This window comes from Aquila chrysaetos, chromosome 15 (assembly GCF_900496995.4).
Source record: "Aquila chrysaetos chrysaetos chromosome 15, bAquChr1.4, whole genome shotgun sequence".
NCBI lineage: Eukaryota > Metazoa > Chordata > Aves > Accipitriformes > Accipitridae > Aquila > Aquila chrysaetos.
The window spans coordinates 5,544,781-5,558,288 of NC_044018.1; the positions used below are offsets into that span (position 1 = coordinate 5,544,781).

The window sequence follows — 13,508 nt, forward strand, 5'->3', positions numbered from 1 at the left end:
GGTCTGGAGCAATATAAATTATACTGAAGTAATACAGGAGTATAAATAGTAAGATGGAGTGTCATTCTGTATGTGGATCCTAGCATTTCCAAAGCATTACCTCTGAGTCGAAGGTGTGGGAGGTCCCTTAGCCAAACCCACACTGAATTTTTGAAAGGCTGGAGTAAATATTTTATAAGCCGTATATATCCAAAATAAAATATTTCTTATATTGCCAATCTAAATAGTATGGAATTGCTGGTTTAACTCTTACAGTGAGTCCTGAATAAATATATATCCCACAAATGCCAAATACCATACAGCTAGAAAATATTACTTGGTACATTTTGTCTGTCAATTTTTTCAACTTAGGTTCTAATTTTACTTGTATCATGCTAGTAGGAAAAGTGGAGAATGCAATAAAAGGGACCTTTATGGCAGCTTTTCAAAAGCAGCTTTATTTTGTTGTTTAAAAGCTGTGTGCAAAAGCCCTGCTCTTTTAATTGGATCTACATAAACGAATCCTTTTCTGGAGATCTGTTGGCGTCAGTGCGGTGCAGAATGAATGTAGAGTTTGGCCTGGAGTGATCTGGCTGTTCACTTGGGTTATTTTATATTAAAAAATGTAAGGACATTCTAATTTTGTTGTTTGTTCAGGTTTTATTTTTTGGTGGTGGTGGTGTTTTTTTAATGTCTGAAGTTCAGATTTGCACATGTAAATATGGTACCTATGTATCAACTTGGCTTGCATGCAGAAATGCTGTATCAGTATGAAAATCTAAGACCTTGAGCAGAGAGAAAAAAAAAATCCATTAAGTGGTTAAAAATAAAATAAAGGGAAGCCATAACTTTTTAAGGAGGCAGAGCAGTGAAGCAGAGCCATCATCTTATTTAGACCAAAAGAGCAAATATTTAAATTTAGTACACCTTTTTTACCCTATGATGGTATGAAATTTGTAAGATTTTTATGGAGGTTGTTGCCTTGCATTAGGTTTTTTGTTTTGTCTTGTTGGGTTTTTTCCCACATCCTAGTCATAAGAATTTTCTTAAAAGGTATTAAGTTGAAAATTGTAATAGGGTTTTAAACGCTGCATGGAACTGAGACAACTAGAAAAAAACAACACCCTTACTTGGAAATTTTATGCTGAGTTTCCAGAAGAAACAACTAATTCTGCTAGTAATCAACGAAGTAAATAGATCCTATGAAACATTCATTTGAAAACATAAAAATTAATTTTTCTGTTTTTTTGCGGGTGTTTCATTTTGCTTGTATTTGTTGTCCTAAATGAGAGTTCATAAAAATCGGTGAACAACCTCAAGCAAGAGGAAAGTATCACTTGCCTCACACAGACATACCCAGTAAATAAGACACTGTTGTATCCCTTTAAAAGAGGACCAGTAGCATGTGTCAGGCCTTATATACAATTGTGTTTGTCCACCACTATGTCATCTTACTGACACTACAGAATTACAGTAACTAGTAGTGGAAATGATGTATTTAATCATCTTGTCCAGTCTGTCTCTGCCAGGGTTATTGTCTACAGCACATAACTTGTTATTACTGTCTGAAAATATTTACGTAAGCATAGATGAGTACCATAATGTAGGCTTTTTTCTAAAAGCTTTTCCCCTTCTTTCCCTTCTTTTTCCCCTTTCTTTGAGACACTTAACAATGTTTTAACGGTTTATTATTATCATCATCACTATGTGAAACCTCATTATAAGTTGGCAACAGAAAACCTGTGACTATATCCAAGACAATGTCTGCACGCCTTTCATGTAGTAGGTTATTGGGATAGAGAACGATATTTCTTCCCAGTCTAGAGGAAAAACAACTGAGGCCCACAGAATCTTAAAACTTAATCTGTCTTGCCTAGTCTTAAGTGCTTAAAAGTAATTATTGTAATGTAATTACTCCTTCAATAATCAGTGAAAGCAGAGAGGCATCTTCAGAGTGATTCATTCAATTGTAAGATGGGACAGCTGTTAAGCCAGATGAATTCAGAGTGAATGACTTGCCACAGGTGGTAGGGAAATCAGAGCTTGCAATTAAATCCTGATGACTGTATCCCAGAATAGTGCCTGGTGACTGGATAATCTCTTCTCTCAAAAGTAGCAGTGGGAGTTTGTGTTGATGTAGCTCCTGAAACTTCTCTTAACGTAATGATGTACCTAGATTTCAGCTTGACAGGTCCTTGGTTACACCTTGACAGGTTTAAACAATTTATTTTTTTGATTCTTCTAATTGCATATTATAGTTTCACTGACTCCCAGGAAGAAAATCTAGATTGAATTTATTAACAGTATTTATGTAAGTTTTTGCAGCATTCCGACTTTTGTAAGTAGAGCTCTTTAGGGAAAAAAATAAATTACTGTATCTGCACTTTCTCTAGAACACCTTCTCATGGACCAGAAGGCTTAACTCCTCGTGGAGGACTAACTCCTAAACCTGTGGTTGGTACGACTCCTGGTAGAACTCCACTGCGTGATAAATTGAACATCAACCCAGAAGAGGGAATGGCAGATTACAGTGACCCATCTTATGCAAAACAAATGGTAAGAAGTACTTAAGAAGTGGAAACCAGTGCTCTTATTAATTTTCAGGATCTTTAGTTCTCATCTCCTGAACAGAACTTTATTTTACAATAAAAGCAAGTGTTATTTCTACCACTTGTCTACAGGTCTGTACTCATCACCTGATAAAATCAAGTCTTTATTTGAAAGAACAGAAATCTTGCCACTTAGACTGGCTTTCAGTGTGCTCAGTAAAAGCGCTCTAAAGCTATTTGTCAAAGAAGACATAGTTAAGTTTCAGTCCTACTTGTATCTTTGAAGCTGAGCAGGAAATATATCTGGAGCAAAGATTCATTTTTCTTGCAATCCTGTGCAGCCGTCAAATCCCTCGTCATCTTGGCTTCCCGATTTACCTGCAGGACCTTTTCATCAGTCTGTCGTGTTGACAACATTGAGCTAAAGGAGTTTAATTTTCGCCATTAGGAGCACTTGGTTTTGAGATATCCAGTAATCTGAGTCCCATCCAGATTCTTTCATCGCCTTTGACAACAGATGTTTCCATTCTTGGAGATTCAGCCAGATGTACCCTGCCAATTAGACACAGTGTAAAAGGGCATATACCTAATAGGTAGCACCTTGGGAACTCCTTTTATGTGGCTGATTCTGCAGCCTTAATTGCGGCTTTGGATATCTCCCACCAGGGCTATTGACATTTTTCTTTTGGGGCTAGTGAAGGATATCCACTTCAAGTTTCTGGCATGTTCTTCTCACAAAAATAACTCTTCAAGTTCAGAATTTCAGATTTTCTCTTAGCTCGAAGGATGAGGTTTATTTGATGTCCTTATACTTACTTTGGTTCTGTCTTAGCCTTTTTATAGTAAAAAGGTTTTTTTGCTGCTAGAAGGAAAACTGGGGCTTAAATTTCCTGCTGGAGTCCACTGGTTTCCAGATCTGGTGCTGTTTGTCTGATATTCGTACTGTGCCACAATCCCCAGATTTGTGAGCAACTGCAAGGAGAAAAGTTCCTGTTAGTCTTGCAAATACCCCTGTGTCCATCGTTAGTGTGGACACATTTTCACATTATTTTCAATTTCTTGAAAGGTATTTATGTGAGTCTCTGCTCTTGTACTGAAACTACTGGGATGCAAAGGTGCCATGCTGTTGTTTTACTTGAGTGTATTTCAGCCTGTTTGACGATTTCATTAGCTATCTTTAAGAAAGCTGTCTGTTGGGTTTTTTTAGTGTCTGTCCTTAATAGTGCATAAACTTGGGTGGTGGTCTGTAGGCCAGCCTGGATTAGTAACATGCCTCTTGTCAGACTTTGTTTCTCTTGGCTTTGTAGCAGACTAAGATGGCCAGATGATATTAGTTGTGTATTGTTCATGTCTGTTAATGTAGATGAATGGAACTTAGTGCATGAGTCCAGAAGCATTATATCTTACTGTTATTTCAACAGGAGAGAGAGTCTCGTGAACACCTGCGCCTTGGACTCATGGCCCTTCCTGCTCCAAAGAACGACTTTGAGATTGTTTTACCTGAAAATGCAGAAAAAGAACTTGAGGAACACGAAGTAGATGAAGCCTTTGTAGAAGATACTGCTGATATAGATGCCCGCAAGCAGGTAGGTGTGTGTGATGCAAATAGTGCCTTTTGTTTAAAATAAAATATGTTCCTTGTATGGTTCCCATAGTTTCATACCTGTTTAGTGGAAGTGGTACAGCTTCTACAGGATAACAAAGTAAAATGTACCTGTTTTCTTTGCTGCCATCAGAGTATACACACACAGAGGCTAAATCAGTTTTCTCTCTGAATTCTTTTCTTAATTTGTTAATGTTATGTATCACAAGTCATTTTCTATGATGAATTCTCTTAAGAGTGTGTTTGTCCTACCTCCTGCATTTGTCCCCCAAAAGATAAAAATATAATTAAAAGCATTTTTCTACAGAGGTATGTGCTTGATTTTAAGCATGTGAGAATTGTGGGGTTTTGTTTGGTTGTTTTCTTTTTTTTTACCCCAGTTTCAGGTTATTCTCTCAAGTCTCTCATTAAAAGTTACTGTTTGTGAATTGTAAGACAGGTGTATACAAATTCAGGCAGGCTGGTAGCACACAGATAGAAATCTGCCATGCAGTGAATTGGTCCCTTTTGTATGACTTGCACCACAGGATTACCCAGACAGCCAAGTTGTGAATGGGTCCCTGTTCTTTTGTTTTGTGTTGTTTCAGAATCAAGGAAGGCTGGATAAAGTGCCAGCGTAAATTCTGCTGGTTAAATAGCTGTACTGGCCAGTAATTAGAGACACTTTACGTTTTTCTGTTTATAAGAACAGTCTCTTTTTCTTTTAATGCTTACCCTAATTTTTGTGATGCAAATCTGTTTTTGTTATATACCTTCAAATAAATGGGTTTTTGAGTTCAGAGCGGTTTTTGCCAATGACTGTGCTTTGACAAGTGAACAAAATATTTTGAAAAATCCTATGCTCTGATGTCTTCTAATACTATAAGCATTTCCCAGAATTTGATTCCTAGCATGTCCTGTTTGGAGAGGAACACATTATATACATATATATGCATATCTTGTGCATACACACCCTAATAAAAAATCTGAATAAATACCGATAATTTATGTGTGTAGAACAGATAAAAGAATTTGAGTTGTAATATCATACAAGAGAATAGCATCCTGCCTTTCAAATAAGGGTGTGACATGGCTGGGATTAGAACATGGAAGATCTTGGTCATTGTTTCTGAAGTTTTAGACAGCAGTGCCTTATCATGTTATTTATTGCCTGGAAGTGGAGTATAAGGAGAAATCTCATGTGTTTACACTTTCACAAGTATTGTTTTAGTGAAGTAGTTACTTAATGTTATTGAAGAGGACAAATAGAGTCCTGGCTGCAAATTTAAGAGTTTTTCTTTTCCTGGTGGATTTCGTGTCTGGAGAGTTAGAGCAGTTGTCAAACCTGATGTGGAAAAATTTGTAAAGAACAAAGTCTGCTGGTGTTAAAGCTGAAGGAGAATTTAATGACTGGAAATGACTTTTTAGGATCTCTCCTCTTAGAGATAGTCTGCTGTGCTCTTCCCATTTATTTTAGAGGCAGTAAATTATGATGTCATCACTTTATTTGTCTCTGGCTTCATAACATGAAGTCTTTAAGGAATCTTTGCTGCAGTAATCAATTAGTTTTTATATCATACATTTCTAGGAAGCATCTGACTGTATTACAGTAGCTGGAGTAACACTTAGCTTGTTTGCCTAGGCTCTCCGAGATGCAGAGCGTGCAAAGGAACTGAAGAGAATGCACAAAGCTGTTCAGAAGAATCTGCCACGGCCCTCAGAAGTAAGTAGAAACAAAATTCGCTTTTAAGGAAAAAAAAAACAGAAATAAAGGTTTTAACCATTATAGGAGGAAAACAGTCTAATTAGATCATGAGAGAATGAAATCTTTAGTTGAGTGTGCCGATTTTAGCGCTATGGGAAACTTTCACAGGGAAACTGTCATGAGGTATTTCATATGCACAAATGAAAGCACAGTTGGGTGTTCAGGTTGCTGTATGTGTGTCACACCGCAAGGGATTTTGGCACCTGTTCTGCATGGTTTAGCTGATACATAAAATTCATACTCAGGTGGAGGTATATGAATTTAATGTGATCTTTGGTGTATATGATGCTTATGAACTTTTTTTTATTCCTGGGCAGGTTAATGAAACAATACTGAGACCCTTAAATGTGGAACCACCTCTAACAGACTTGCAGAAAAGTGAAGAGCTAATAAAGAAAGAGATGATTACTATGCTTCATTTTGATCTTTTACACCACCCATTTGGAGAACAGCCTAGTGGTAAGAAGGGGAAAGGCCCAGGATTTGGAAGCAACAATGCAGAACATATGGCTTACTTGGAACAAAATCCTTATGAGAAGTTCTCCAAAGAGGATCTCAAGAAGGTGAGAATTGTGTGGCCTAATTAGCAGTGACCTAACGTCTCTCTATGTCATGGTCCTGTAATCTTGCAAAAAAGGTGGATTCAAGCCTGCACAGACTTTGGTTGGGAGATCTCCAGAGGGTTGTATGAAGACCTGTAAGGATAATTTAAGTGCACATTCTCTTTCCTGTGAGCTAATGTTAATCTAGGCACTCAGCAGAATGATGAGGATGCTGTATTTGTCCAGAGATATTGTCTTTTGGATACAATTTTGAATGTCATGTGATTTTTTTTATCATTTTAAGTAAGGGTGGGAGCTATAATACCCCAGCAGTTACCAAATTCTACTTTGCTGTTTCTGGAAATTGATGTTAAATCATTGAGACTTTAACTAGGTCTAATACCACCTTCTGCTGCCTGTGTAGTTTGTTAATCCAGAATTACTAAGCATTTTTTTCATAGCAGTGCAGACCAAATATGACAGTGGTAGCCAGCTTATAACTTGGAGCAGTAAATCAAGTTGTTTAATTATGCTTGTCAAGCTTGATCCAACAGAGCTGTGCTAGTGCAGAGACTGCTGGGCTATGGCAACTGATCTTAAAGCATACCTGCTTAAAAAGCACTGAATAGGCAGAATAGGTTGTTGCTGGATGAAATGAGTAGGCTGTCTGGGCACTCCATCCTGTTTTGCATTGTAATCCCAAGTTAAATAGCAGTCCTGTACCAAGGGTTCCGGTTCAGGTTGTTCATTTATTTAAGCAGCTACAGATGTTGCCTTTCGCTGCCAAGTGACAGATAGACAGTTCAGACACACAGTGCTGTGGTTAGCTCTTCAAAGAGTTTCACCTGTGAAGTTGTGCCAGTAACCTTTGACCAAATGCTTACAGGAATAAAAATGAGTGAAAAGGACAAAATCACGTGCCACCAAGTCATCTGTTTTATGCAGACTCCTGCTATCCAAGACTTGCATTCTGACAATAGCTGTGCTATCTGTACACCTAAATCCCCTACTACTTTAAAGTGACTCTAAAGATATACAAGCAGATTTTAAATCCATCTCCTTGACCATATCTGACCAATGAATCAAGAGCCTAAAATGAGAAACACTGAACAGTATGTACTTCCAATTTGCTGTTAAATGAAAAATTATACTTGAAGATTTCTGAGCAGGAGAAGTTAGAGATGGAAAATACAGTTAGATCATGAATTTCACTGCCCTGCCAGTGTCAGATTGTTCCCTTAGGAACACTCTGAGTGCTTTCTCTGGTTGTTTTGAAGTGCAATGAGAATTAGTTTTTCTATCACTTCCCTTAGAGACTATTACACAGTCTAGTAGTTTTTGTGTGGAAACTTTCTTCAGAGTCCCTGGAAATTTTGTCTCCTAAATGATGGGCAGAAGTTTTTTTGCATCCTTGTTCCTGCTTGCTCTCTAACATTCAGCATAATATTCCCTCTTTGTCTAAAATCAAATTCAAACCAGGAAGTTTTCCTATCTCTGCACTCTCATCTGGGGCTTGTTTATTTTCCTTTATTTCTTCATTTGCTTTTAGAACACCTTCCTACTAAAATCCCTTCATAAAAATGCTCCTTTCTTTTCCTGATGTGTAGTGCTCTTTTGGGAAGGATTAGCAGTGGTGCTAAGCATAGTATGCTGAGCTCTTAAAGCTGTGGAACTGTTTTGGTGCCACAACTAAATAGCCATAAGTAGTTCCTCACAGTGTACAAATAGAGGCTAATTGAAAGTGAACCTTTATAAGAGTTAGCTTTGTCAGGTGTGGTTAGAGTACTCCTATTTTATCTGTCTTGACCATCGAGGACAAGTAATTAATTTTCCTTTCCTTGGTTTCGCTGGAATCATCTAATCTAGTGATAGCTGAATTACTTCCTGGGCAATACACTATTATAAAATATATGTCCGCTTGCTGATATGGAAATTTCTGGTGCACATATAAATCCTGTTGAAAGAGAGGACAGGTGCTTAAAACCAATGAAGTCCAGATTGGCAAAGATATTTTAGTTTTTTAGTTACAAATAAAATTGGAAGGACTTGGGTGCCTATGGAGTTTTGTGGGCCAGGCTCTTTGTCAAAAATATTAAGAGTTGTGAGAACAACATGAATCTTTTCAGTTCACTGTAAGCTACTTTGGAAACTAAACTGGAAACGGCAGAATGCTCCTATCTCACTAATAGTTCTCTAGCAACACAATGTGTGTTAGTTAAAGTCAGAGTAGTATTTTCTGCAATGGAGCTTATACCGCTCACCCGTTAATGTTTAGAGTTGACTTTCTAGGTTGTGTGGAGAAGGGCAAGCAAAAGGAAATTAAAAGTGATTTTTGTTTCATAGAACAGCTGCTTCTGTCTGTACAGTCCTCCCTCCCCTCAAGGTCCTTGCTTTTATCTCTTCTTCTGCAGCAAGATGAAGTATCTAGCTGTGCCACAGCTTTCATTAGCTACAGAAGAGTGATGTCAGGTTTGGCCAAATTATATAAAATGAGGGATAGTTGCTCTGTGAGTAGCCTTCTAGCCTGGGTTTCATTTATAATCCACAGCATCTGTGTTAGATTTCATAGTTAGCTTAACCTGATGGTGAGCTTTTAGTATGAAAAGAGAAACCGCCCCCGTGAATTGCACACTGAAGGATTGAAAAGAAGAGGAATTTTCTTGTATCCTGTGTATTGTAACTGCAATTTATTTCTCATCATTTCCAACAGGCACAGGATCTACTGGCACAAGAGATGGAAGTGGTAAAGCAAGGAATGGGGCATGGAGAGCTCTCAAGTGAAGCTTATAACCAGGTGTGGGAAGAGTGTTACAGCCAAGTGTTATACCTGCCTGGACAGAGCCGCTACACAAGAGCTAACCTGGCCAGCAAAAAAGACAGGATAGAGTCACTTGAAAAGAGGCTTGAGGTCAGTGTCACTTTTTTCTGCTTTTTGCACCTGCTTTTTTTTTTTTTTTTTTTTTTTTTTTTTTTTTTAGTGTCTCCCCATGTGTTTTGGTTTTTTTCTGTGTAAGAGTTACAGGTTATTTTATAAAGCATTCAGGTCTTTTGGTGGGACTCCTTTGGAAAGGTTGTAGAGGAATTCTCCTGGGGAGTTCATAGATGTTCCTGAGGTGTTTAAATCACCTTCTCTCATCCTCCTCGTTTTCTTAAAATATCCCTAGAGTATTCCCACACACAGTTTGTCTTTGCAGTATTAGCTGTAACACTGCCTATCTCGCCCACTTTATTGTCAACTGGAGAGAAGGTCAGGTTCTGCTCTTTCTTAATTCCATGCGGATTTTTTTCCTGTTTTCTCGTTCTCCGCTGTTAGCGGATCAGATACCTCATCTTTCTAGTTTTGCACTTTGTCCCTGATAGCAGCCAGTATGAGATACTTCAGAGGAGGATGCTTAAAAACAATGTCTTTGTCCCAAAACTCCTCTCAAGTTCCCTTTCCAACTTAAGCTTTGGTTTCTGACTGACTATTACATACATGAAGGTCCGGATAGTCCTGAATTCTTGCCAGTCTGGCATCCTCTGCCAGTTCCAGTGATTCCCTCCAAAAAAAGAGAGCAATGGATGTTTGTGATCTAGTTCCATTTCATAAGGAAGCCTGCTATTTCCTGATAAACGCATTTTAAATTCAAATTTTGAGTTTGCTGTTATTTGTGTAACTAATATTTTCTGCAAGTACAAAACATCAGATAGCAACGTCTTACCAATTTGTCTGCATGCAGTTTGAGTACTATGGCAGGGCAGTGGTACTAAGGGAACAAGAACTTGAAACTACATCTTTTTCTGCTGAGCTGTAGAGTACAGCATTCTCCAGCGTCAACATGCTTGCATTCGTTTATTCAAAATGCAACAGTCACAGGCCTTAACTCAATGAGGCATTAAGATTTGGTAGGGTGTCCTGGGATTGAGGGAGTTGTGTGTGGAGAGGAAATCATTTGAGATACAGTGCACTAAGTAGCAGAAGGAAATTCAAACCCTTTGACACTAATTTCCCTTGCCCTGTCCCCTCTCTAGAGTTTCACCGAAACACTCCACACAAAACACAAAAATATAAAGCTTTCATGATAAAAAGTAAGCTGGTTTTAAATGGTTTCTTCCCACAGAACATGTGTTTGTTCAGACTTGCAGTAAGTCATTAACTGTTTTCCAAAATACCACTTTAGCCTAAAAGTCTCTTTAAATTATGCAGGCATCAGATTATTTTTTTCCATGGTAAAAGGAAACTTTAAAAAAAAAGTTCTTCTGTATTTAACATCAACATAGCTACTGTTGCTAGAAGTAAACCTCCTCAAACAGCTACTACCACAGAAACAACATGAGAGAGAGGCTGAATTTTCACTTGATTCACACACGTGAAATACAGCGTGAACGTGTTTTTTGTAAAGTCTGTCAGTCAAGAATGTCATCCAGGTATAGACTCCACAGTTGTTAGTCAACCACTCGGGCCAGGAGCAGTTCACCTGCAGGTAGCCCAGTAGCCGAGTGGTTCAGCGTTGATGCCAGAGCACTTGCCGTGCTGCTGCTCACCCAGCAGAGAGCACCATTGCCCTGCCCAACGCTGCCCGCTCTCACACGCTCCGCTCTGCTCTGGTTTCACAAAACCAGTATCTGAGCACAGCAGCAGCCAGCTTGCATGGCAGCAGGGCCTGGGCTGGCATCATGCCAGCAATCCGAGGGCTGTACCTAATTTGTGTACAAATGCTTTTGAAATTTAAATATCTTACGCCCAAAACTACATTAGAAGTGCATTATTGAAGTTGCACAGTCAAACAGTCAAAAGTTAGGGAATGCACAAGCAGCCTTACTCTGGCAGCCTTAATTTGCCTATGCATATGCATTATGAGACAGTCTTTAATTTCATGATTACAGCCTAGTGTTTCCACAGACTCATTTATTGCACAGGGTGGATGGTACTTGCTTAATGAGTAGCTATTGAATATTTTGTTTTCTCTTTATTGTTTAGTGTGTGGCCCTGTGCCTTTATGCTGTGCACTATTTCTGCAGTCTAAATTGGTTACTTCTGTGTGGGCTTTCTTGTGCTGTTGATTTCTGTTCATCTCCTCCTGATATTTAAATGAGTAGTTGGTGGTGGTATGCTTGTTAAGGATATTGAAGCAAAGAAAGTAAGGTCAAGTCATCTGTTCGTCAAACTCCTGCTGTATTTGTTTGTTCTGTAAGTTCTCGTTGCTCTGTAGTCACAGGACAGTCACCCAGGAAGCAAAATACAAATTGGAGGTCTTGCCAAGAAAAAAAATTGGGTTTCATTTGCTACCAACTTTGCATGGGACTCCATGGAAGACAGTTAACAAAATCCAGCTAGCTGTGTCTACTGTCAGTTGCTGTGATCACGAGACTCTATGTCTTGCTAATGTAGCTACATCTCTTCAGGTTAGCTGGGAGCTTGGAGCGCTGCTAGACAAGGCTAATTGCTTGGTGCACTTACAGGAAAGTGAGAGAGCAAGCTTGTGTATGTGTTCAAAATACCACACACCCCAATTCAGTCAGGCACCCAGGGCCAGCAGAGCTTGCTGTGCCCCACAGCTGCAGGTGCAGTGAGAGTATGGCATTGCCTTTCACAACTCACTGTTTGTTGAGTGCAGGTGGACTCTTCGCAAAGTTAAATTTGAGCTGAAAATCTCTCCCAAGTGTGTGCAAAATGCAGTTTAGTGCAGCTCTGTTGCCTGACCTATTTAAAAGGCCCTTCTTAAAACCAAGATATACATATACAGTTTTCTAAGTATAGGTCACCAGCTGAATAATTTTTAAAATAATAAATAAAAAGCTTAGCAGTTTAATGAACAAAAAAATATACAATGAAAAAACACAGCAACTATTTTTTTTCCTAACCCATTCTCAGCAATGGCAAAACCCACCTTCATTTTAATGTTTTTCCAGGGAAAATTGTCTGAAAGCAATACCAGTTGAAATAGATATTTTAATGGGAAGTATCAGACAACCTTAATGAAAAGCAGGGATATTAGCTCAGCTTTCAATACCCCAAGATACTTGCTTGTACTCTTAACTTCCTTTGAGAGAAGAGTAGAAACTGTAAAATAGAGTTTGCCAGCAACAGAAACTGATGTTGGTCAGCTTTTGGGGCTGCTTCTTCCCCTTCATATTGCACTAAGATCATTAGGAAAAAACCATGAGAGTTTAGTGATATTTGCTGGAGACAGCTGCACATCGAGTAATCACTGTCTAATACTTCCATATGGGACTGCTAACACCCTGCAGATCCTGTGCAAAAAAGCCAGATATTTCTAGTGCTGTCTTCATTGCTCAGAGATTACTGGGTGGATTGATGGTGTGGACAAACAGTCGTCTTTCTCTAATGGGCCTGTTTTCACTGCCTGGGTGATTTAGTGGTGGCAGCCTTGTATATGTTGACATGACATTTATCTTTCTGAAATTGATGGTGATATCACAAACAGATTTGTGCTGTTATTGATGAACTTGAGGAGGCAAAGTGGAGCAGTTGTGGAGAGCTTCTGTTTGGCTAGATATCCTGTCCAGGCATCATCAGCAGTAATGCACAACTCAGCAATAGTTTTAATATTGGAATGTACTGCTATGTATTAGTAATACTTTTCACTTCTCCTTTATTTTGATGGTTTTGGACTCTTTGAATGTGCTACTTTAATGTGGCTTAAGAGAGCTACAAGATTAGTATGTGAACTATTTTGCATTACGGATGGGGAGTTTCGGGTGCATGCAAGTGAATCCCTGTGACCTCCCTATGTGTCTGTGGTACAGTTTAGATTTGCTTGAATCCTGGTGGAATTTTCTGATCTTTCCAGTAGCTTCTAAAAGTCTAGCATATTTGTTCAAGGCTAGGCTACGCTGCAGAGGTAGTTATTTTAGAAATGGGAGTTTTCTGATGCTCACAGTTGCATTTATTAACTGCTTCAGTTCTCTGCAATACCTTGTACTCCCTTCTTCCAGGTAATACATTTATAAAGAAAAGCATTCCTACCTAAGGTGTATGTTAAACTAGGAACCTTATCAGATGAAATGAGATGGTAGAGGCATCTATTTAACAAGCTAGTTGCTTCCCTTTGTAGTTCATAATGCAGAAACTTCCTGCCAGCATTACT

The 13,508-nt window shown here is 38.7% G+C and overlaps 1 protein-coding gene across 2 annotated transcripts in view; it reads left to right on the forward strand.

Moving 5' to 3' along the window:
- Positions 1–13,508, forward strand: part of CDC5L (cell division cycle 5 like) — a 36,149-nt gene that overhangs the window by 10,189 nt on the left and 12,452 nt on the right. For both annotated transcript variants that reach the window (XM_030037798.2, XM_030037799.2), the window contains exons 10-14: positions 2,373–2,535; positions 3,950–4,114; positions 5,753–5,833; positions 6,193–6,438; positions 9,128–9,325. In XM_030037798.2, the coding sequence (XP_029893658.1) occupies positions 2,373–2,535; positions 3,950–4,114; positions 5,753–5,833; positions 6,193–6,438; positions 9,128–9,325 (853 nt within the window). The remainder of the gene's footprint in view (positions 1–2,372; positions 2,536–3,949; positions 4,115–5,752; positions 5,834–6,192; positions 6,439–9,127; positions 9,326–13,508) is intronic.